General features: G+C 54.2%; 4 protein-coding genes, 1 long non-coding RNA gene and 4 other non-coding genes across 44 annotated transcripts; 6 read left to right on the top strand and 3 right to left on the bottom strand.

The window, feature by feature from the left end:
• Positions 1-8: 8 nt before the first annotated feature.
• Positions 9-7583, bottom strand: PROCA1 (protein interacting with cyclin A1). Of its 8 annotated transcripts, XM_086360059.1 has the most exons (6): positions 7126-7267; positions 6456-6557; positions 3681-3866; positions 1538-1670; positions 1117-1272; positions 9-1015 (listed from the first exon to the last, which is right to left on the bottom strand). In XM_086360059.1, the coding sequence occupies exons 2-6, from the start codon at positions 6466-6468 to the stop codon at positions 349-351; spliced, it is 1155 nt and encodes a 384-aa protein (XP_086216185.1). In that variant the 5' UTR covers positions 6469-6557; positions 7126-7267; the 3' UTR covers positions 9-348. The 8 variants fall into 8 exon arrangements, with proteins under 8 accessions (XP_086216185.1, XP_086216192.1, XP_086216190.1 ...); XM_086360066.1 differs by lacking the exon at positions 6456-6557 and having other exon boundaries at positions 1117-1340; positions 3681-3901; positions 7126-7583; XM_086360064.1 differs by lacking the exon at positions 6456-6557 and having other exon boundaries at positions 1117-1340; positions 3681-3767; positions 7126-7583.
• Positions 7584-9445: 1862 nt separating this feature from the next.
• On the bottom strand, positions 9446-14758 carry RAB34 (RAB34, member RAS oncogene family). Of its 29 annotated transcripts, none has more exons than XM_086360081.1 (11): positions 13648-14758; positions 12567-12779; positions 12256-12347; positions 11145-11210; positions 10956-11057; positions 10775-10839; positions 10596-10647; positions 10332-10413; positions 10157-10247; positions 9937-10044; positions 9446-9855 (listed from the first exon to the last, which is right to left on the bottom strand). In XM_086360081.1, exons 2-11 carry the CDS (start codon positions 12618-12620, stop codon positions 9788-9790), a joined length of 780 nt encoding a protein of 259 aa, XP_086216207.1. In that variant the 5' UTR covers positions 12621-12779; positions 13648-14758; the 3' UTR covers positions 9446-9787. The 29 variants fall into 29 exon arrangements, with proteins under 29 accessions (XP_086216207.1, XP_086216202.1, XP_086216198.1 ...); XM_086360076.1 differs by having other exon boundaries at positions 11145-11213; positions 13648-13733; XM_086360072.1 differs by lacking the exon at positions 13648-14758 and adding an exon at positions 13448-13573 and having other exon boundaries at positions 11145-11213.
• Positions 14759-15024: 266 nt separating this feature from the next.
• Positions 15025-15798, top strand: LOC147352445 (uncharacterized). The gene is made up of 2 exons (XR_015148173.1): positions 15025-15203; positions 15625-15798. It is a non-coding gene; the product is annotated as an uncharacterized LOC147352445 (long non-coding RNA).
• On the top strand, positions 15474-15540 carry LOC147352446 (small nucleolar RNA SNORD42). Its single transcript, XR_015148468.1, has one exon. It is a non-coding gene; the product is annotated as a small nucleolar RNA SNORD42 (small nucleolar RNA).
• Positions 15799-16255: 457 nt separating the features above from the next.
• On the top strand, positions 16256-17893 carry RPL23A (ribosomal protein L23a). The gene is made up of 4 exons (XM_086361028.1): positions 16256-16277; positions 16936-17167; positions 17570-17639; positions 17834-17893. The coding sequence occupies exons 1-4, from the start codon at positions 16256-16258 to the stop codon at positions 17846-17848; spliced, it is 339 nt and encodes a 112-aa protein (XP_086217154.1). The 3' UTR covers positions 17849-17893.
• Positions 16835-16904, top strand: LOC147352444 (small nucleolar RNA Z17). Its single transcript, XR_015148479.1, has one exon. It is a non-coding gene; the product is annotated as a small nucleolar RNA Z17 (small nucleolar RNA).
• LOC147352443 (small nucleolar RNA SNORD42) lies at positions 17423-17496 on the top strand. Its single transcript, XR_015148469.1, has one exon. It is a non-coding gene; the product is annotated as a small nucleolar RNA SNORD42 (small nucleolar RNA).
• On the top strand, positions 17680-17750 carry LOC147352442 (small nucleolar RNA Z17). Its single transcript, XR_015148481.1, has one exon. It is a non-coding gene; the product is annotated as a small nucleolar RNA Z17 (small nucleolar RNA).
• Positions 17894-18329: 436 nt separating the features above from the next.
• TLCD1 (TLC domain containing 1) lies at positions 18330-20852 on the bottom strand. Its single transcript, XM_086360099.1, has 4 exons — positions 19791-20852; positions 19390-19472; positions 19213-19295; positions 18330-18865 (listed from the first exon to the last, which is right to left on the bottom strand). The coding sequence occupies exons 1-4, from the start codon at positions 19982-19984 to the stop codon at positions 18482-18484; spliced, it is 744 nt and encodes a 247-aa protein (XP_086216225.1). The 5' UTR covers positions 19985-20852; the 3' UTR covers positions 18330-18481.
• Positions 20853-21624: the final 772 nt, after the last annotated feature.

Here is a 21624-nt window from a genome sequence, read left to right as displayed (position 1 = left end):
GTACAGAGTGGGTTAAAAGGTTCAATTTATTAGGGGTATCACTGCACACAGTACTGCCCTTCACCAGGTCGATTTCACACAGACCTGTCTCCTTCCCACCCAGTTGTGCCTGGACCTAGGATATTACAGAGAAACGGGCTCTGCCCCTTCCCTGCCCACCCACCTACCTTCTCTGGACTTCTCTTGAAAGATGGACCGCCCTTCAGAAACCCCCGCAGCCCCTTAGCCCTTTGGCTCCAGCCATGCCCAGAGCCCGCCCCCTGCCCCCACAAGTAGCCAGGTTGGAGGGAGAGAGAAGCAGGGGGTCAGCTACAGGCTTGATCGCATTTATTCTTCACCCTGGTCGCCTCAACTGAGATTGGGGTTTGATGCTGGGGGAGATCTCCTCTTGTTGATCTTCTTGACTGGCGAGGTCTTCAAGCCGGGCTTCTTGACCTGGACCCCGTTCTTCTCTCTCTTCCTGGGTGATGAAGACTCCACAATATCCTCGCTGGAGGGTTCCTCCCGCCCAGGGTCATTGTAACTGTCCTCACTCTCCAGATCCTGCCGGCTGTCTGGGCTGGACTCTGACATCCTGGCCAGCTCTCTTGGGCTTAACGATCGGCTTAAGTCCGGAGGTGATTCCGATTTAACTGGGCTTTTCTTCTTCATCAACTTGCCCTTCTTGACTTTTTTCTTCACCTTTGCTTTTTCCTTTTCGTCCGTCTCCTCCTCCTTGTCTTTCTCTTTTTTTTTCTTTATCTTCTTGATCACCCTGTTGCCCTGGGACTTCCCAGTGGGGCTTTCAGAACGCCAGATGGTGATGGGAGCTGCTGAGTCAGGGGCACCCGTGATCATGCTCATGCCTGTGTCGGTGGGGGAGTCAGTGGGGGTGGGTCCCACCTGGGTCGGGATGGGAGGCTTGCTTTCCTCTTCCTCCTCCTCCTCCTCCTCTTGGTTTAGGTCATCTGCCCCACACTCATGGTGGATGGGGTGGTGGATCACTGCCACGGAGACAGGCCTGTAGCTCTTGCACCTTTGAGGAAGGGGGGCAGGGAAAGATGATTGAGGAGAGCAGAGCAAGGTGATTGACAGAATGTGGGGGCCAGTGCCCCCTTTCCACCTGCCAGAACTCACCAGCCGTACCAGAACCGCTCCACACACTCTTCCTCTGGGATGAGTTCAAAGCATGGGGACCGGATGATGTCGAAACAGGTTGAGTCCACATCTCGGGAGCAGGTTGGGCCCACATCTCCAGAGCTGCTATTCGTCTTCTCTGAGCAGTCCTTCAGCCTGCCATACAGGGGGCTCAGCCTGGCTCCCATGCCTCCATGACTCCCCAGGGGCCCAGAGCGAGAAGCCTAAGGGACAGCAGGCTTCCACTGTGCCCAGCCCAGGCTGCGGGAAGACCTCCCCACGGCCCCTGGAGCAGAGCCGGGCTTACAAAGCTGGGGCCGGGAGGGCAGAGCTGACACGGGGAACCACAGTGGACATTTTGGGCCTGGGTCTGCCCAGGAGAGACTCCTGGGCTGTTGGTCTCCCGAGGAGGGGGCCTTACCTCGAGTCACAGTCACAGTGGCTGAGAGAGTGCAGGTGCACGTCGTGGTGGACACAGTCAGGGGAGAAGGGGCGGACGATGTGCCCAGCACACTTGTGTTTCCAGCAGCACCTGTCGGTGTTCTTGAATTCACCTGAGGCGGGAAGGGCCTGGGTCACAAGGCGTCCACGGCAGCACACCTGGATCTCCCCTCTCACAGCTCAATCTAAAGGTTTCATCGGGTTCCCCTGCTGCTACCACCCTCCCTCCCCCACAGTTGTTTTGTTTTTGGCCTCACTGTGCAGCTTGTGGGATCTTAGTTCCCCCGACGAGGGATTGAACCCAAGGGCTCCAGCACTGAAAGCACTGAGTCCTAACCCTACTGGACTGCCAGGGCCATCCACCCACACACGCATACACAACTGTCCTTGTTACTTGGACAGTAACTTGGTTACTGCTTGGTAGCAGTAACTCAGCCCAACAGCACCTAGGTCTCAGCCTCTCCTCTCCCCAGCCCATTGCATGTGAATCTGCCTGCCCCTTGCAGACTTCCAGGACAGTGTCTCACCAAGGTCCCCACCAGCCCCATGCTATCTGGTAACACCTGCCTCTTCCCCTCCCCTGCCTTCTATGGGACCCCCACCTTCCCAGGACCCTCCACTGACTCCCACCTGCCCCTCACCCAGTGCTCAGAGTTGTCAGCTGACCCTGTGTGCGCAGAGTAACTCGGGGAGTGGAGGGCCGAGGGGAGCCAGTGGCATCTTTGGTTCCACTCAGCACAGGCCCAGAGGGGAGACCGATGTCCCGCCCCTCCCAGCCTTTGAAGCCGCTTCAGCCCCAGGGCCCTGCTAGAGCAGGCCGGCTTGAGCCAGGGAGGAGCCTGACTGAGCGCCACCCCCCACCACCCCTGCCGTGTCATGCCCCTGGGCTTCTGTCTCTTCTTCCTCTCTTCTCTAAGCCTCTTCTCCCTGCAATGCCTGTCTCACCCTCACTTGTTTCCCCTTTCTCAGACTCCCTGTTCCCTCCTTATCAAGTTCCCATTCCCCATCCATTCTCTCCCCAGTCCTTAGAGCCACAAACTTGAACAACCTTGTAGGGGGCACAGGGGAGAAGCTGCCAAGAGATGACTGGAATTAGGGGAGGCCCCCGAGGAAAGATGCCTACCTCTTTTGCTAGGATGCATCAAGCCTGTAGGCACACTGGTCTCGCCCAGCCTTCGCTCGCACTGCCTCACCTCTGACCCTGCCTAAGGCCCCAGTGGCGTAATCCTTGGGCCACCATCTATAACATAAGCCCACAAAGGGACAGGGCACCTTCCTGCAGGTTCCCCCTGAACCTCGGCTCCAGGTACTCGTGAGATCCAGGGCTGCCTGGCTTGGGGTGCTGTGGCTGGCTGACTCCCTCAGAACAGGCCAGGAGGACTGTGCCTTTATCCAGCCCTGACACGGGGTAGAACTGGAGCAAGACTTCATACTGGCCTCCAGCCAGCAGTTAACTCAGGCTGGCCTTAAAGTTACTCCAGGTGACCTTAAAGGACTTGAGAGGTGAGACAGAAGCTTGGTCTGAGCCTTCCCCCACCTTCCTTGTCCCTTCCCTTCCCCCCACCAGGCTGTTGGGGCCTGGGTCCCCCATACCCCACCCCCCCCACACACCGCCCGGATCCACTTCCTGGCCTCCCTTTGTGCTTCCTTTCCTCCCACGCGCCAAGGCGAGGGAATAAGAGTCCTGCCTGGGAGGCAGGACCTTGGAACACCATCACCACTGCCTTAGGGTTTCTCCAGCACTGCTGAACTGCAGCAAAGGGCAGCAGAGTGGCAACTGCCCTGAATTTGTAGTCAGGCCTGAGTCCAAGTTGAGTTGGGTGACCTAGGGGCAAGTTACTTTACTTCTCTGAGCCTTCATTTCCTTACTCACAAAAATGGAATGATGGTAATGCCCCTTTTGCAGGGTTGTTGAGAGGACTCAGTTCACATGTGTCAAAGATATTTGTGCACCATAAAGGGCTGTACAAAGGAAAGGGGTGGCACTCTCTGCGGGGCACGAGAAGGGGCTGGGGTAGGGCAGCTAGGTGACCCTTTCAGGACCAAACACCTCCCTCCCTCCTGCCTAACCCCTGGGGCCAGAGATTTCCACACACCCCGCCCCCACTTGAAGGAGGACCCACCTTCAGAGGATAAAGTAGAAGCATCTGTGCTGGACTCCACACTAGCCAGCAGGTGTCCTCTCCCCCAGCTGGGCAACCTGTTTATATCTGAGAGAGTACACAGAGGTAGCAGCAGCCCCTCCCCACTCCATTCACTCAGAAAACGGCTCCGGAGAAGCTCCAGGGACAGCCCCCAGGAGATGCAGCCTTTAAAAGACAATAGTCCCTGCTCTCCACAGGGGCTGGGGGAGGGGATGAGGAGAGGAGACACAGTCTGTAACAGTTCAGGATGGTGTGAGGCAGACCCTGATAGGGAGGGACAGGGTGGGGAGGAAAGCCTGTGGGAGCAAGGACACTCACTGAAATTGGGGGCACGGGGCTTCTTGGAAGAAGCATAATAGGAGTAGGATCTGGAGGGAAGAAGAGGAGTGAGCCAGAGTCTAGGTAAGAAGGGACAGTTTCAGGGAAGGGATTGTCCCAGGGTGTCCCCAAACGAAACTCCAACACGACAGCAGCTCCATCAGCAACCACAGAGTAAAGTCTGCACTTCCTTTTCCTTCCTACAATTAGCTTTGTCCTTTGAGGGTACCGGACTGAGTCCTGCTTAAGGAAAGGAGATGATTGCTTTGGGACTTCTGCTGGGCCTTCAGTGGTACTTGGTCATCCTTCTACAGGTCTCTGGTCAGCTCTATCTGTTTTCCACGGCACAGGAAATGCTCAAATGAATGAAACTATGAATGCTTCCCCGGAAATTTGTACCCCGCGACTGCTGCTCTCAACACATCATTGCGTGGGCTTCATCCCTGGCTGCTCCCACCCCCATCGACTTCTAGCCTGGGGAAGTGTCCCTCCTTCCTCCTTGCCCAAGCGTCTGAACTCCAGGTCCTGGACAGAATGCTCACTTCTGCCTCTTTCATGTTTGTTTTTCTTCTTACAGGCTATGAACATTTTCAAACAAAACATTCTGTGAACCCTATTTCTCCTTATGTAACTGCATAGCCACCCTTCTTCCTTTTCACTTCCTCATTTAACAGATGTATTGGACAGCTTCACTAGGCGGCCTACCAGCAAAGAAGGCCCAGTCCCTACCTTCAGTGTCTTGACCTTTGTCTTCTCCAGCCACTACAGCATGGCAGCCATCCCTGCCCTTCTATCAGAATAGCCCAGGCAAAGGCCACCAGTGATCTAATAGCTAAACCCAGTGACCTTCTTTTTGTCTCATCTCACTGACGCTGTTGATTAATCAACCTCTTTCTTCTGCAGACTCTTCTTTTGGCTCTCATGACACACCTCTCATCTCTTTCTTCCTTCCTAGCTTTTAATTCTTTCCTAACTTCTTTGCTGGCCTGTACTCCTTAAATTGGTGATGACCAGGGTTCTTTTGCTGGCCTCCTTCTCAGAAGACTCTACAGGCTTGTCTTGGATAATGTTATCCATTTCCATGGTTTCAACATCCACTAATAAAATGACATAAATCTCGATCTCCAATGCATACTGCTTTCCTGAGCACATAGCCTATGTCCTCTCCGATATTCTCAAAACATCAGACCAGCACATGTCATATGAACCCACCATCTTCTCCCTACCCTTCATGAAACACTGTCTCTTGTAACTTCCATTTCAGAGAGCAACGGACACCTCAGCTAGAAATCTAGGGATCATCCTTTGCCTCACTTCTCACCAACTCAATGACCAAGTCTTGCCATGCTTGCTTGTCCCCACGTCTGACTGATTCAGACCTATCAGTTATCTCTGACACAGACAGCTGGAGTAGCCTCCCACCTGGCCTCCCTAACTTCTGTCTCACTCCCTACATCCACTCCTCACGATGCAGCCAAACTGGTTCACCACGTTCCTCCTCTTTAATAGCATTCCACTACCTTCAGGATGAGGTGCAAACTCTCCATCATGACATAACTGGTCCCCCAGTTGGTTGACTGAATGAACACATGAGTAGAAGAAAATAAAGGCCTACTGGTGCCACAAGAAGCTGTGGCATTGGAGATTCTGTCCAGGGTTCAAATCTGGGGACTTTTCTGGGGAAAGAAAATTGACCTTGGATGAGCATTTTTCCAGGGTCAGGCACTGTGCTGGGCTTTTAAAATATGCCATTGATTCTAAATCCTCACCAAAGCACATTTTATGGATGGGGACACAGAGACTTACAATAAGTAACTTATCCAAAAAAATAAGTTAATAGATGACAGAGGTAGGATTCAAATCCAATTTTCTTGGCTCCATAGTCTATGCTCTTTCAGCCTCTCTACTTGTGGTTCCTATCCAAAACCTGTCCTGCCAGCTATCACTTCCCACTACAACTGCTTTTCACCTCTAACACAGCCAATTCCTCACCCTCTGGTTTTACTCAATCCTGACTCCACAGCCTCTTTTATCCAGCCTGGACCCTAAAGGTCAGGCCAGAGTGACCTGAGCCAGGATCAGGATTCAAACTCTGCTTGCTCTCAACAGAGTCACTATGGAAGAGGCTTATATGCAGGGTCCACTGACTAACCGCCCCTTCCCCCGTATCCCCAAGAAGCCTTGACGGTCATAACTCTAACGCCAAGGGGAAGGATTTAATAACCCGCCTCAGATCTGAGGAAGACAATCTGCTCTAGTTTCCAGCTGAAGCAGCAATCTGGAGCTCCTGCAGCAGAAGTGATTGAAGATGGCCATAGGGGAGACCCCATAATGAATGAGTGACATTGAATGAGAGAGAGCTTAAAAGGAAGAGGGAAACTTCAGGTCTCTCAGCAGGACATTAATCGAGGTACAGGGACCTAACTCAAAACTCACAGGTGATGCTCATTTGTACAGTCCTCCCAGTCCTGCGAGCTGAGGAGCTCCCCCTGCCCTTGCGGCACAGGGGTTAGGGTTCCAGGTCGGGCGCCCGAGCAGCTGAACGGGGGAGGGAGGTAGGGAGGGGGGAAGGAGGAAGGAAGGGAGGGAAAAATCAAGGAAGGGAAGGAGGGAAGAGGGAGCTAGGCAGGGCAGCTCCGGTTTCCTTGGAAATGCCGCCCTGGCCCCGCCCACCTCTGGAGGCGATTGTGACGTCACTAGTGGAACTTCCAGATTTTTTCCTGCCCTAAAGTCAATGGAACCGCCGGCCCCAACCCCAGCGACTGGACCAAGGGTTCCAGCCAAACCCTCCACTTCCTGCTTAGCGGCTGAGGCACAGCAATGCCTTCCACCCCTACAACTAGAGGTCGTAGTTCTGGCTCAAACCAGACGACCCCAGTCCAACCCGCAAGCGGTTCTCCAGCTCTCCTGTCCCTATTGCTCAATCATTGGTCCAAGTCTCGAGTGAGCCCGCCCCCAGGCCCTAACTCCGCCCCAGTCAGCCTTTGGCCCCGCCTCCTTCGTCGGGCTCTCAGGTTCCACCCCCTCCTTGGGTTCTCAGGCCAGTCCCCCGTGCCACGCCCCCCAGCTGAAAGCCCTCCCCTAATCTGCCACGCCCCCTGTTTACCCGTGCTGCTCTCATCCCACGAGCTGGTATCGTCCTCAGTTTTTTCCTTAGTCCACCTTTCAATCCTCAGTGTCGTCCTGACCCACATATCTCTCGGTCTAGTTCTTCGTCTCTACAAGACTCTTCCACGCATAAGTCCAACCCTGAACCTCAGCTTGGCCGAGCCCACTGTAAACCCCAATCTCAGCTTCGCCCCAGTCCGGTCCTTAACTCCGCCTCATGCTTGCCCAGTCTCCCCTCTCCCTCTGCTCTAGGCTGCGTTGTCTTAGCCCAAGTCTGAGCTTCAGCGGCGCTCTTCATCCGGGGCCTCCTAGCTCCTTCCGGGCCCCTCTCTCTTTGTTCCACTTTAATCTTAGCACCTCCCCCGTATCTCAGGCCTAAACTTTAGCTCGGCCGCTCAGGCCCTGCCCTCAGTCCCATCCCTAGTTCCTCTCCAGATCTGCTCCCGGCTTAGTCCTACCCCCAGAACCTAGCCCCGCCCCAACCCCGTTCTTAGCCCCGCCCCAGCCATTCTCTCAACCTCCCGGCCCCTCCCAATCCTTCCGAACCCAGCCGCAGCCCTTAGCCCCGCCCCCAATCTGCACTCGGGTCCGTGCGTGTCCGCCTGGGGAGCTACTCCCATCAGTCTCCAGTCCTCCATCCAGGATTTCAGGGTTTCTCCTTCCCTGGCGGGAGGCCGGGCTCGCTCTTTCTCTCCCCCAGCAGGCCCCTCCACGGGAGCCCAGCGAAAGAAGACGTGATACCGGATCCCAAGCCCCGCGACGGCCCCCACCCCAAGCACCCCCTCCTACTTCTATGGGGCTCCCTGTTCCAGTGGCAAATACTGCCCAATATAGATGTCAACATGGAGTCGGAGGAGCGAGGAAGGGGAAGGGCGAGTGTGCAGAAAAGCCAACTTCCAGAATAGCGTAGCAGGTAAGAACGGTAGCAAAGGACAGAGGGGTTGCTTACTGGGAACTAGAATTGATGTTCCTGTCTTGGCCTCTTAGGATGATGACACCAGGCCACAGGTGTCCTTCCTTTCGCGGCCCAAATATCTGAGACAGTTCCAGCCAATCTCTGGCTCTGGGTCAGATATCAATGGGGAGCCAGGTTCTTGGTCACTCTTCACCCAAACTGTTATTATAATAGTTAAGGTTTTTAAGCTGTCCCAGGTGGCGCAAGTGGTAAAGAACCCGTCCCTGGGTTGGGAAGATCCCCTGGAGGAGAGCATGACAATCCACTCCAGTCTTCTTGCTTGGAGAATCCTATGGACAGAGGAAGCTGGCAGGCTACAGTCCATGGGGTGGCTAAGCCTCAGACACGACTGAAGCGACTTAGCATGCGCCCAATGGCACCCCACTCCAGTGTTCTTGCCTGGAGAATCCCAGGGACGGGGGAACCTGGTGGGCCGCCGTCTCTGGGGTTGCACAGAGTCGGACACGACTGAAGCGCCTTAGCAGCAGCAGCAGCATGCATGTATGTATTAGTGCTTTATCTTATTTCATCCGTGAAATGAATGATGAACGTGCTCCTCCTTTACAGAGGAGGCAACTGGGAGTTCCCCAGTCCTAGTTAGGATTCCAGTCTTTCACTGCCGTGGCCTGGGTTCAGTCTCTGGTCAGGGAACTCAGATCCCATAAACCGCTCAGCACACATTCCCCACAAAAGAAAATAATAACAATAGAGGTGAAACTAAGGCACAGAGCAGAAGTGACTTGTCTGAATGTCCAACATGTACAGCAAGGTTTCAAATGCAGATCCTCCTGCTTAGAGCATATCTTTTTTTTGAAGTGGGAAAAATGTCTTATTTTTAATCCAATTTAGTTTTTAACTGTTTTAAAATATAAAAATGTGCTACTCATAATTTTATTTATATCACTAATATAGTTAGATGTTATCAGCACATCTAAGTAAGAGCCCTCCCTCTACCTTCCGGGGCCTTCTGTTCAACCCAACAAAGCACCCAAAACTCACTTTTCACTGTGTTCCATACTCTAAAAAAATACTTCTTAGAGAAGTATTTTTTAAAAGGCAGGAAGAAGGTGAAAAAAAGTATCCAATGGTAGACTTACGTATAAGCACCAAGTAGCAGGAGACATTTTCCGGGAAGGGACCAAAGGAAAAGGGCTCTTAAAGATCTCAAAGGTCACTCAGACGTTATCCAGTGAGGGCCAAGTGCATCCCTCTACACATGGTCCCTGAGTTCCCAGCCTGCCTGAGTCCTGCCCAGAGGCCAAGATGGCCAGAATCGCAGCAGAAGGCTCCAGTCCTAAGATGACCATATAGCCCTGCCCATTCCACATCCCTGATCCCCCACAAAGGACTCCAGACCCTAACCTGCTAATAACAGAAATTTTAATGCATAAGGCATAGTGTGAGACTAGGACCATTAAGCATCCTGAAACCTAGAGGGCCCAGCAGCTGAGTAAGAGCAGCAGGGCCCTCTTACCTCCCCGCACTGGGCACCTTGGAGAGAGAGGGGCATCCAGGTTTTGACACGGTGCCTGGGGGCAGGAAGTGACTAGCATGGTCCCAAGTACCTCTCCAGGGATACTGCCACCGAGAGGCAGCTCTTTGGTCTGGAAAAACAGTCAGTGCAAATGTCCAGGGGTTGAGTTCTGGGGGAGTCAAGGTGGCACAGTGCCCCAGGGCGGGCAGTCTCTGGACAGTCCTCTACCCATCATGGGCAACACGTGGGCTTCTTCTTGCTGGCAGTTAGGTAGAGGTTGCTGTCATCACTGTTGATGCCTGAAGAAGGGTGAGAAATAAGTGAGGCAAGGATGGAGGGTCCCTGAGCTCTCTGCCACCCTTGTCCAGGTGGGCACTCACGGACAACATCCCCTATGCGCCGGGATCCCGATTTCTCCAGCTCAGCCAGCACGTTGACCTCAAAGGTCAGCGCCGCCACACGAAAGAAGAACTCCCGGACATTTTCACCTGACACAGGGAGCAGATAGGAGCTCAGGGGTGGTTCCAGGCCGAGGGGCATAGCTGGAGGTGTAGGAGTGAGAGGCAAGGCAGGCAGGAAGGCCAGGTGCCTCTGACTCACCAGTGAGAGATGAGACTGCCCAATACTCAGCCTTCATCTCTTGGGCCACCTTGAGTGCATCTTTCTCCATCAGTATATACTGAGCAGGAGTCTGAAGGAAAGTCAGAGTCAGATGCTGGGCATGGGGTTTCCCTTGTCGAGATGTGAAGTCCTCCCCCACCACTGGCACACTCACACTCAGGTCCTTCTTGGAACCCACGAGGAAGAGAAGCACGCTGGAAGGGTCGTTCTCCTTGAGCGCATCAGCTAGCCACTGCCTGCCATAGACAGTGGACAGCAAGGGATGAGGGAGCCAGATAGGCTCCCCCCACTTCTATGCCCAATGACGCTCCCTCTGGTCCTGAATGCACTCTTCTCCTTCCCTTCCATACTCCTGACCTGCCTCTTTTTGAACATTCTCTTCTCAGAGCCCCCATTATAGTTCAGCATGCTTACTTACTTGGTATGCTCCAAGGAGGCCACATCATTAAGGTTGAAGACAATGATGATGGCTGGAAGAGTGGCAGAAAACGGGTGCAGATTGTTGGGGAAGATGCTACTGGCTCATTTCCACAATCCCTCCAGCCCTAGGCTAGAGGCCAGGTGTACCCACCTACCTCACTTCACCCTGGTACTTACCTTGAGCTCCTCGGTAGTAGGTTGATGCGATGCACTTGAACCTCTCCTGTCCAGCGGTGTCCCAGCTGGGAGGAAGGTGGGGAGAACACAGGTATGTGTGGGGTAGGGTGGTGCTGGGGGCTGAGGTGGGGAACAGGTGCTGGGAGAACCAAGGGCGGGAAGGAGTGGGGAAAGAACTCACAGCTGCAGACTGAATGGGACACCCAACACCTCAAATCGTTCCATCTCAAAGTCCACTCCGATGGTGGCCTTGTAGTTCTTATCAAAGGTGTCTTTGCAGAACCTGAGCGGGCACCAGATGCTCTGGTCTTGAGCCCAGTCTGCCTGGCTAGGCTTGGGCTCACCCCCCTCAGCTTCAGCACCCTCTTACCTATTAATGAGACAAGTCTTCCCCACCGACAGGTCGCCCACCACAATGACCTTGGAGATCTTAAATCTGCTGGACACAAGAGTGGGCGGGAAGAGTGAGCTCTAGCTCCTTCACTCAGAGGAGCCCCAGTGCTCCCAGGCAGGTCCACAAAGGGAGCTGCTCCTGGGCTGAGATTACCATAAACACCAGGCCTCAACAGATGTGCTAGGGAGGAGTGGTTCTGCCTCAGTATCAGAGAGACTGATTTTGCATCCCAGCTCTCACTTACTAGCTGTGTGACTCAGGACAAGTTTCTTAGCTTCTCTGAGCCTCAGTTTCAACATCTGTTAAGTGGGGATTTAACACACATTTTATTGGGTTGTTGTGAAGGTTAAAATGAAATAAATGTCCTATATTCTGGACTGGTCAAGTGGCTCAGCAGCAAAGAATCTGCCTGCCAAGCAGGAGACCCAGGTTCGATCCCTGGTCGAGAAGATCCTCTGGAGAAGGACATGGCAGCCCACTCCAGTATTCTTGCCTGGGAAATTCCAGGGACAGAGGAACCATGGGGTCACAAAGAGTTGGACACCACCAAGTGACCAAACAACAACCCAACAACCCCCTCCCCCTCAACACACACACACATACATTCCAACATCTCTCCCTCCCTCCCCAGGATACAACTTAAAAGTGGTATTTTCCATTTAATAAAAGACAATAATTATACGCAACACACTGCCTGGCACACAGTACATGCTCAATTAACGGTGGCAACTGTTAATAGTATTATCTCTCTTTTTTTTTAAACCCACAATGGGACTTATCCCTCTAGGACAGCTCACTGTCCTGGAGGCCAAATAGATGGAGTGTGGGAAGCTAAGCTGGTGACCACAGCCTTAAGTTGGACCCCCTCCCTGTGTCAGGAATTCAACTGCCACCTTCCTACCCAACCCCATCTCTTAGGACTTGCCACGAGCCAGCTGGAAGAAAGAGGAGCACAGGGGCACGCTAAGGGGGAACAGTGTGGCTGGCAGGGACCGAAATGGAGCCTGCAGCTCTTGGCTTTGCACCCTTGCTTTGACTGCAGGTTTCCTGGGACTCCATTTCTTCCTTCCGGGTGTCTCTAACTCACCCCACGGTGCCTGTCCTGTGCTCCTGGCAGGCGCAGGTGACGCGGGGCTGGAAGTCTTTGTGCACGTGCAAAGCGGCCTCCTTCCTCAGGCACTGGGTGGAGTGGAAGAGAATGGAACTCACCCATTTCCTGGCCCTCAGCCCGCCACCGAGCGGCCCCGGGCGGGGCGGGAGGGTGGGGGTGGGGAACGGACCACCCAGAAGCAGCTGGCCTAGCAGGGCGGCAGGGTTGGGCCCAAGCCCGGTCCGGTGCCGCCGCCTCCCGGCCCACCCCCACCGCCGCCCGAAGCCCGACGTGGCCCTGGCGCCTACCTGGGGCAGCTTCGTCAGGACGCGGTCCCTCCGCACCGGCGCCAGAATGTTCATCTTGCCTGCGTCCTTGCGGGGCGCCCTGAGAAGGCGCGGAGGCCTGATGCGCCCCGGCGACCCGGGCCCGTGGAGACCCGACAATCACCCGCGACCGAGGGGTCCCGACTATAACTCGGGGCCACGGGGAGCCTACGGGAGCCCGTGGCCTCCGGGAACCTACGACCACCGCGGGCCACGGGGATGAGACAATCACCGGGGGCCGGGGCGAACCCACAATCACCCGGGCCCGGGGCGTCCCTAGGACGACTCGAGGCCTGGGAGACCCCTCGGCCTCCAAGTGAGGGCGGGGAGTCCCGTCCGGGGGGACCCGAGTCCGCGCAGACCCTACAATAACTCGGGGTCGGATAGTTCCTACGATAACTCGAGGCCGTGGAGACCCGACGACAACTCGGGGTTGAGGCGGCCCTACCATAACAGAGCAGCCGGGGGGCGCTGAGCGGCCCCGCCACACGGGGTCAGTGTGTGCACGGACCCCACCGTGCGGCCGAGGAACTGCTGCAGGAGGGGGCGAGGGGCCCAGTCCGCCGCAGGGCCTCGCGTCCCACTCCGCTCTCCCTCCGCCAACGCTGTAACTTGATCCCCGGAAATTCCTGGAAAAGGGCCGCCCCCTGCCCCTCTCCCGGCAACTCCCGGCCTCGCTGCCCGCCCCTACCTCCCCCTCTTCTCTTCCCCGAGTGCTGCCCCAGGTCAGGCTCCCCTGCCAGACTGACTCGCCAGGGCTCCGGGTCCGCCCTCACCCAGGTTGCAACCTGCCGAGAGCAGGATCCCCCAAGTCTCTCCCCAGCATCTCCTGTGCTGGGAGGAGCCTCCAAGGGGACCCTTACCCCGCCGAACTGGTGAAGGGGAATCGGCGATCGCTGCGCAGCATCTGGCAGCAGGAGGGGAAAGGGGGAGAGAAGGGGCCCTAGGAGAGGCGGCGCTTCCCTCGTCAACTGCAGGCCTAGGACATGACTCATAGGGTCTGCTCCCGCTCGCCCTTCTGCCCTGGGAGGTGGCGATGCCAGGGTAGGAACGAGGTACCCACCGAGGAGAGAGGTGTCCGAATCTGGTGCCTTTTCCTCCAAGGCTGCCGTGTAGATTGGAGGCCTTGGGGGGCCGAAGATCAAGCTGCCTTCCTTGATGGAGGATAAAGGAGGTCTAAGGGACCGAGAATTTCCTCCTTTGGGGGGGGGGGGGTCACCGTTCTGGGACCTGGGGACTCTACTTTGGCACGGGCCTTCTTCGCTCCGATCCCAATGGAATCTACCCCCGCTCCCCCAGGACTTTTCCTTTTTGCAGTCTGCAGGCTAGAAGAGGGGGTAGCACACGGTAAATCTCACCTTCAAAGGGAATCTCTGATTCCGAGAGAGGTGGGGGAGGGCATAAAGGTATTGTGATGGGGCGGGTAAGCAGTCCCTCAAAGAAGCTAAAACCTGAGCGTTTACTAAAGCTTTACGTGTGTCATGGAACTGAATTTGGGGATGCAAAGATAAGCAAGGAAAGGAAAACTATTTAAGGGGAGGGGACTGTGAATGAAATCATTCCCAAGAAGAACGAGCATATTCTGGAGAAATCTGAGCGCTGAGTGTTTGGAATATTGGTAGTCTCTTCGAAAAGATTCCCGGGAAGACGCATGAATGCTGTCACAGGTAAAGAGGGGAAATGTGACCACCTCCTCTGACACTTTGCTCCTCCCTTCTGCCTGACTCGACCAACTAATCACCCTGTTATAAATAAGTCCTCTCCCCTCTCTCGACCTCAATTTCCACAGATGTTGTCTGACAAAGTTGGACTGGACAAATCCTGCTCTAACATTCTAGAATTTTGCTTCACTCTACTGAGTCAATCTAACTACAGTATTAATTCCAGTTTGCAGTGGAACTGCAATCCTTCATCCTCGGTGGCGCTAGTGGTAAAGAACCCGCCCGCCAGTGCAGGCAAACGTAAGAGACTCAGGTTCGATCCTTGGGTCGGGAAGATCTCCTGGAGCAGGGCATGGCAATCCACTCCAGTATTCTTGCTTGGAGAATCCCGTGAACAGAGGAGCCTGACGGGCTACAGTCCATGGGGTCGCCAAGAGTCGGACACGACTGAAGCGACTTAATCGCTTCAGGCACACAAGCACACAATCCTCCTCCCTAAAGTTGCTCAAGATGCGAAGCGCTCAGATCCGCGCAGCCGCAGGTTATACCACTGAAAATAAACGCGTGTCTCCAAAAAACTACAACCCCCAAGAAGATTTAGGGTCTGACAAGCGGCGGGGTGGCGCTAGCTTAGTCTCTCTCGCGAGGAAATAAAAATCTAACTACCATTCCCGGCGGGCGCAGCGCTGCAGATTGTCCAATCAGCTTTAAGTAAAAAGTATCGCGAGTCTTCGGTGAGAGTTGGCGCTATAAGCCCGTGGTACCAAGTCTCGGAAACCCTTTTCATGAAGATGGCGCCGAAGGCGAAGAAGGAAGGTGTGTGCTGGGGCTGGGGATCAACAGCTGACTGGCCCAGGGTCCCCGCAGAGTGAATGAACTGGGAGGACGACGGCTGGGCTAACCCTTGCGGTGTCTGCTCCGGAGCAGCTTCCCGCGTTTCGGCAACGCTAAGGAGCGCGTACGCCTAGCCGCATGGTTGGGGCTCTAGTGAAGGGGGTTGGGGAGGCAATCCTGGCCTGTACCGCCTGCCAGGGACAGCCGGGTCGTCGGCTCTGGGAAGCTCCATGTTTCCTAGACCTGTACGGAATCAATACTCTCAACTGTTTGACCCCACGTTAAATGGGTGGCTGTGCAATGGTATATACAAAACTACTAGTTCACATTCTAGTAAGTGCCAAGCGTTCGTTCATTGCTAGTTTCTTTCTCATCCCAAGTTCGTCCTAGAATCGTGCACATGATGGAAAAATTTTAATCTCCTGAGACTTGTGATGTCTTCAAAGGAACCACTGATGCACGTGTGGCCTGGGACGCCCACTACCGGTCTTGAGGCCAGAAGTGATTTCTAAATCCTTCACCCTCGTTTTCTTTGCTTTTCTCAGCCCCTGCTCCTCCTAAAGCTGAAGCCAAAGCAAAGGCTTTGAAGGCCAAGAAAGCAGTGTTGAAAGGTGTCCACAGCCACAAAAAAAAGAAGATCCGGACGTCGCCCACCTTCCGGCGGCCCAAAACACTGCGGCTCAGGAGGCAGCCCAAATACCCTCGGAAGAGCGCCCCTAGGAGAAACAAGTCAGTACTGCCCCTTGTTTATGAAAAGATGTTTGGGTATCTTCCATTGGTAATTGGGAAATTTACCAAACATAGAGTATGGCTTCTCAAAATCATGTTGGTACCTAGAGTGCTTGTCTAACGGGAGTATGAGATTAATGCCATATTTAAAACAACCCAGAGTCATTGTCAAAGTTAGTCAATTGTTAGATTGTTTCATATGTGGTTTACTTTCTGGGGAGTATAAAGTGGGACTGAAATCTTTAAGAGTTCCAGGTTAGGGACCTGTATTGGACAGTGAAGGCCTGCAGCAGTATATAGCAGCTTCTTTTCATTTACTTTCCCAAATGTTTACACTGAAGGAATGGTCGGGGAGGGGGGGTGGGCAAAAGGATAGGGTACATGAGTGTTTTGGTGTCACACTGTTGGTGATAACTGACCTTAAGGAGCACAGTTGAGAGTAGAGCCATGGTAGTGGTTACCACCAAAGGTAATTTAACCATTGCTTCCTACGAAAAAGGCAGGAGAGTAGATTGTGTCCACAGAGAAAAGGACTTTTACCCCCATTTGCACCTAGAATTTAGTGTGATGAGAGGTTGAGACCTGATCTCTATCTTCAAAAGAGGACAGTATACCCAGGCAAACAGAGCTTTGCTTCTCTAAATTTCAGAGGGAAAGCTATGTCCTGAGGGGCTATTGTAACTTTAAGCCATAAATAAAAAGTTGCTCTCAAGAATTGATGGCTTACCAGCCAGTTTTCAGTAACCAAAACAGGGAAAAACAGTCAATTCAGCCTCATAGTGAAGCACCAACATTCTTAGGCACCCTAGCCTGGATTTCAAGATTCCATAGTCTTAACTTTGCTCTTGGGTTTGGTTTTCTAACTTCTTAAGTCTCACCTTTCTTTTAGAAATTTGCTCCTCAGGAATGTTGAGGTCAGGTAAAGAATGAAGAGGGTTGGAACTCAAAGATGATTGTTTAATCTCTTAAAAGGATGAAAGCTCTTGAAATGTCACTAAGCCAAGGCTCCAGGTCCCCAAGTTTCAGGGTGCATGTGATGACACTGTTCAGCGACCAAAGTCTGACAGAAATGATTGCTGTCATTGTCTGATACACCTGGGCCCTTTGAGCCTTGGGCTCCAAAAAAGGGCCCATCCTTTTACTGGGCCCACGCCAGGTGACCCCGTTTTACCTTTCTCCCAGACTTGACCACTATGCCATCATCAAATTCCCCCTCACCACCGAGTCAGCCATGAAGAAAATAGAAGACAACAACACACTGGTATTCATTGTGGACGTCAAGGCCAACAAGCACCAAATTAAACAGGCTGTGAAGAAGCTCTATGACATTGACGTGGCTAAGGTCAATACTCTGATCAGGTAGGTGAGTGGGGCCCTGTGGGATGGGAGGAGGCCAGGGCCTCTGTCACCTAAATGGCAAGAAATTCCTTGATGCTGCTTTTGGGGTCCAAAGTAGGCTTCCCAGAACGTCAGCTGTCCTGTCTCTAGGACTTAGGGGTTAGTTGCTCATTTTCCTGATCCCCTACCTCTAGGCAAAAGCAGGCCCTAGAGTAAGGTACCGTTAATGTCAGAATACCTGTGGTTTGTGGTTTAGTGGCTTCCCTGACTCCCTCTGTGCAAATGATGGAGAAAAATCACTATTTGTGAGGGAAAAAAAAATGACATGAACAAAGGAACCACTGATGCATCAGAAGTCTGGGTGGAAGAGGGTATGGGGGCAGTGAGGGGCAGCAAGGATTAAGGCTTCCTTCACCACCCTAGGCCTGATGGAGAGAAGAAGGCATATGTTCGACTGGCTCCTGACTATGATGCTTTGGATGTTGCCAACAAAGTAAGTTTCCTTTGCTACAAACTCCTTAACACACTCCCTGGGTGCAAATGATGTGTCTGTTAGTGACCAAAGCCTGACTTCGGTGATTAGTCTTTACTGACTGACGGCACCTCTGTCTTTTAAAAATACTGTGACATTCCCTCTTAATCTTCACATTTCAACTTCCAGTAACAAAGTTCCCTTTTGTTTTTCAGATTGGCATCATCTAAACTGAGTCCAGCTGGCTAATTCCAAATATAAAAGTTTTCACTATATATATGCTTCTTGTCTTTATGTTGATTTTTGGGTGAGGGGCCATACTGTGGTACATGCACACTTAAGTAACCAGGCTTGGTTGGGTAAGACTTTTGGTCTACTTACCCTGTTGGAACACTCAGCCATATCACTTCACTATACTTGCAGCAGAGATTTATGACCCAGATTACAGTTGGTTGTCCTAGGACAACTACAACTTGACCTCCATCCTGGAGGTAAGAGGCCAAGCAAGAAGCTTTACAAGAATGCCTTCCTTTATCTGGAAGAGGCTCGGTATGAGACCAATATCCAGAGGTTCCATTAGCATCCATGTCAGGGCTGTGTGGCTTGGCTGGCTTTGCAGTAGCACCTTACCCCACACCCACCTACTGCGTCCAACCGGTCTGCCCGCTTCCCTCACCCCTTGCCCAAGAAAGGACAAGGACTTCAGAGGCCTTCTTTCATTGGTGTTTTAAATAGTAGGAGCAGGCTTGGTGGAGGCTGGCCCCAACAGAACACCTCGGGCGAGGGGCTAAGCCTCTTCTCCATTCCTGTGAGGCTGTTCTTGGTGGTGTTGCTGTCCTTGCCACAAATCCCTAACTGCTTTTTCACTCAGTCAAGAACTTGTCTTTGTGTTGGTGGCTGGGGACGCGCTGGGGGCAGAAGTCAGAGCGGAGGAGGCGGGAAAAGTAGACAAGGATCATGACATCTAGCATGAGCAGGATGGCCAGCAGGAAGGTTCCCAGGGTCCTCTGGCCAGCATAACCCAGGAAGAGATGGGTGAGGTAGGCCTGAGGGGCCAGGCGGAAGAGGAAGTACATGACCAAGTTGATGTATTTGTTGACCCGATAGAGGAGGAGATGCTGGGCATTATTGATCTTCATCATCATGCGTATCGTGAGGAAGATGTTGCTGACCTCCACCAGCAGTGTTAGGACACCCCCACCAACAAATCTGCTCCAAAAGATGCCTGAAAAGAAGGCACCCATAGCCTACAAGGCAAGGGAGAGAATGGGTTAGGGCCCAGATACTACGGTTTTCTTGGAAGTTAGGGGTAATATCCAGGGTATCAGAAGGAGGGATAAGAAATCCTTTAATAGCTTCACTCTGAAACAAAGTTTACAGTGGATTCAACAGTAGTAAATCTTGATCTCTGGCTGGAAGGCCATGATTGTTGGCTTTAAGTAGTGAACCAAGGGCTCATTCTGCAAGCCCTCAGCACTGTAGCATGTGGGACACGGTGGGGATGGGGTTTAGAAAAGATGGTCTTTACTTTCCAGGTTAGGTACTTTCAGGTATAGGCACCAGGCCTATACCACATCCCCAGCTTCTCACTTACCATGACGTGGTGGACGAGGTATTCCCAAGAAGCTCTTGACTGATGGCTAATCACGATATCCACCGTGTCGTGGATGAAATACCCTAGCCGAGGGATGGGGGAGAGGTTGTAAAGGGTACCGAATTAGAAGTTTATCCCTGTCTCCCCACCCATTTAATGCCTCCCGGCAAGATCTACCTGCGGAGAAGCAAACAAGCAGGTAGCCAGAAAGCGACCATGCTTTCTCAATCTCCACCAGCATCTCAGGGGTCTGCCATATACTGAAAGAGAGTGAAGAAGGCAAGCTCTCATCATTTCAGTATCCCAAAGGTCCCACAAATCCTATTACGGTAGCCAGTCCACTATTGGCTGACGAGCGAGAAGGGGCTTGGCTGAAACCCAGGTGTGTCCCGTTTCCCAGGTGACAACACCCTCCCCCGCCCCCACCCCTCACCCCGCGCCGCCTGGGGCTGCCGCCGCTCCTGGTTGGACAGCATTCCAAGCCGAGAATCAGGTGAGACTGCCTGGGCCATAGCCCGCCGGTGAGTGATGGAAAGCGGAATCCCCAGCCACCTTCACTCCCCCAGCCCTCCACTCACCACAGCAGCGCCCAGATCCCCGACACAATGGAATGCGCGAAGGAGACGAGCAGGTTATGCCAGCGCCAGGTCCGCAGGGGGTCGGCCCGCACGTGCGCAGGCAGGGGCAGGCGACAGAGCGCGTGCCGGACTGCCCGGAAGGTCAGCGTGGCGCCCAGGAGAAGCGGCAGGGCGGGGACCAGCACTGGGGGCATGCTGGCCCTCCCTGCCTCTGTCCGCCCTCTAGGGGGCCTCCTCCGGCTGTTTGGGGACGGGGCTCCCTCGCGGACCAGTCCACCCTGGATCCCTGTCCTGCCAGCCGCCGACTTCACACACACGGTTTCGGCAGAGCCTTGTAGGCCCCTTCGCTCCTCCCGTCCCCCGCCGGCCTCTGCCCCCGCCCCCAGCCGCCCGCGCCCCCGCTCCGCCCCGCCCTACCCGCCTGTCCCCGCCCCTCCGGCGCCTCTGCAGCGCAGAGAGCAATAGCCCCATTTCCCCCCGGCCCCCCGGGCCCGCCAGGCTTCCGCGGACTTCAGTCAAAAGGAGCTGTCCTGGGGGCGCCGCCGCCGAGCCACCCCTCACTGGCGCCTCCCGACGGCCGACGGAGTCCCACTTCGCTCGCTTGGCCTCGTTAACCCGCAGCCACACTTTCCCCAGGCGTTCCGGCTCTCCAGCCTGGGCGCTTCCTGAGAGAACTTTCTCTCCGCCTTCAACTGTTTGGTGGGCAGAGCGGAGCTGAGCAGACCCGTCACAATCCACGTTCCTAATCCCTGGTCCCAGGGACCAGCCGGTACCCAGCTTCGGACGGTGCTCTCCGCCCAGACCTTGTTCCACTGGATCACTAGTTTCTTGGGGCCCAAAACGTACACGTTTACCTGCCTCTACCTCGTCCCGCACCGAGTCGGTGCCTAGAAACTGTCGACTAACCCGTCAGCACCCCTCCTCCCAGCCGGCTCTTGGGCTCCTGGGGCCGCGCGGCACTCACAGTCCTCCCTGACAGTCCAGCTCGCTTCTCCCCGCTCCCTAGAGGCTGGGGCGGGGAAGACGGCCGATTTGCCCAGGCCGCTAGAGTGACTCTGCAGCCCAGTGGACTGGCGCAGAGGCAGCTCTCGACCACAAGGTGTCAGCCTATCCTCACCATGGCGCGGGATCCCCTCCCACAGCCAAAGAAAAGAGGTGATTGTTTTGGGTGGAGAGTTAGCCAGACTCAGCAAACAGAAGGGCGGTGGAGAGCTGGGGGTGGGGCGGAGGGGGCGGAGGTGCTGTGACTGGGAAGAAGTATCAGAAGCCTTGAGGCGCCAAGAGGTTTGGGTGTTTGCTCTGTTTCCCCTGCTGACTCCAAGGTTACACATTAACCCCTCTGGGGCTCCTTGGTCAACCCAGGCCTGATCGGTTTCTAGGTGAGAGCACGGAGTGTCCCGGCTGAGCGGTTTTCCCCCTTGCGCTCCCCTTTGCTCTCAGGGCAGCTTTGTCCGCCAGCCACACCGGCCTGAGCCAGACGGGGATTGAGGCGGGTGGTGCGTCATGAGGGGCCCTTCTAGTGGTCATCCCGCGTGGATAAGTTTGGGCACCCTTTCAAGGAGCTGAAGATAAACACTCCTTTTCTCACATTCCTCGCCCACTCAGAAATAGGGACGCTGTCCCTTAGCTCATCACCATCCTTCCTGCTTCCTTAACTGAGCTTTTATGGAGCTATGGAGCTCGTGATGAGCAGGAGGCGCCATGGAGAGACCTGAAATTAAACACACTTCTGATCAAGACCTTAATTGTACTAACCAGCCCCCTACCTCTGGGCAGAACCCTTTAACTCTTATCAGCCGAACGACCATCTTTCTCCCTCTCCCCGATTCTTTCA

The sequence above is a fragment of the Bos grunniens genome, chromosome 19, assembly GCF_055505025.1.
Source record: "Bos grunniens cultivar Pamir isolate PY7600 chromosome 19, Bosgru_T2T1.0, whole genome shotgun sequence".
Lineage (NCBI taxonomy): Eukaryota > Metazoa > Chordata > Mammalia > Artiodactyla > Bovidae > Bos > Bos grunniens.
The sequence above is the reverse complement of the archived record's forward strand: the minus strand, read 5'-3'. Positions and strand labels throughout refer to the sequence as shown.

Bases quoted from the DNA above. Each gene is read 5' to 3' on its own strand.
- PROCA1 (XM_086360059.1), bottom strand. The intron at 1,671-3,680 runs GTGGGTCCTCCT...TTCCCGCCTCAG, and splicing joins TTCTACTTTATCCTCTGAAG to GTGAATTCAAGAACACCGAC. The intron at 1,016-1,116 runs GTGAGTTCTGGC...CCTTCCTCAAAG, and splicing joins GAGCGGTTCTGGTACGGCTG to GTGCAAGAGCTACAGGCCTG.
- RAB34 (XM_086360067.1), bottom strand. From the start codon at position 13,410: ATGCTGGGGAGAGACTTGGGGGATCCTGCTCTCGGCAGGTTGCAACCT. The intron at 11,058-11,144 runs GTAAGAGGGTGC...GTGCCCGCTCAG, and splicing joins AAGACTTGTCTCATTAATAG to GTTCTGCAAAGACACCTTTG. The intron at 10,248-10,331 runs GTGAGTGTGCCA...ACTTTCCTTCAG, and splicing joins GTTCCAAGAAGGACCTGAGT to ACTCCTGCTCAGTATATACT.
- RPL23A (XM_086361028.1), top strand. From the start codon at position 16,256: ATGGTAGTGGTTACCACCAAAG. The intron at 16,278-16,935 runs GTAATTTAACCA...GCTCCAAAAAAG, and splicing joins GGTAGTGGTTACCACCAAAG to GGCCCATCCTTTTACTGGGC. The intron at 17,168-17,569 runs GTAGGTGAGTGG...TCACCACCCTAG, and splicing joins AAGGTCAATACTCTGATCAG to GCCTGATGGAGAGAAGAAGG.
- TLCD1 (XM_086360099.1), bottom strand. From the start codon at position 19,984: ATGCCCCCAGTGCTGGTCCCCGCCCTGCCGCTTCTCCTGGGCGCCACG. The intron at 19,473-19,790 runs GTGAGTGGAGGG...ACTCTCTTTCAG, and splicing joins GGGATCTGGGCGCTGCTGTG to TATATGGCAGACCCCTGAGA. The intron at 19,296-19,389 runs GTAGATCTTGCC...TCCCTCGGCTAG, and splicing joins GCTTGTTTGCTTCTCCGCAG to GGTATTTCATCCACGACACG.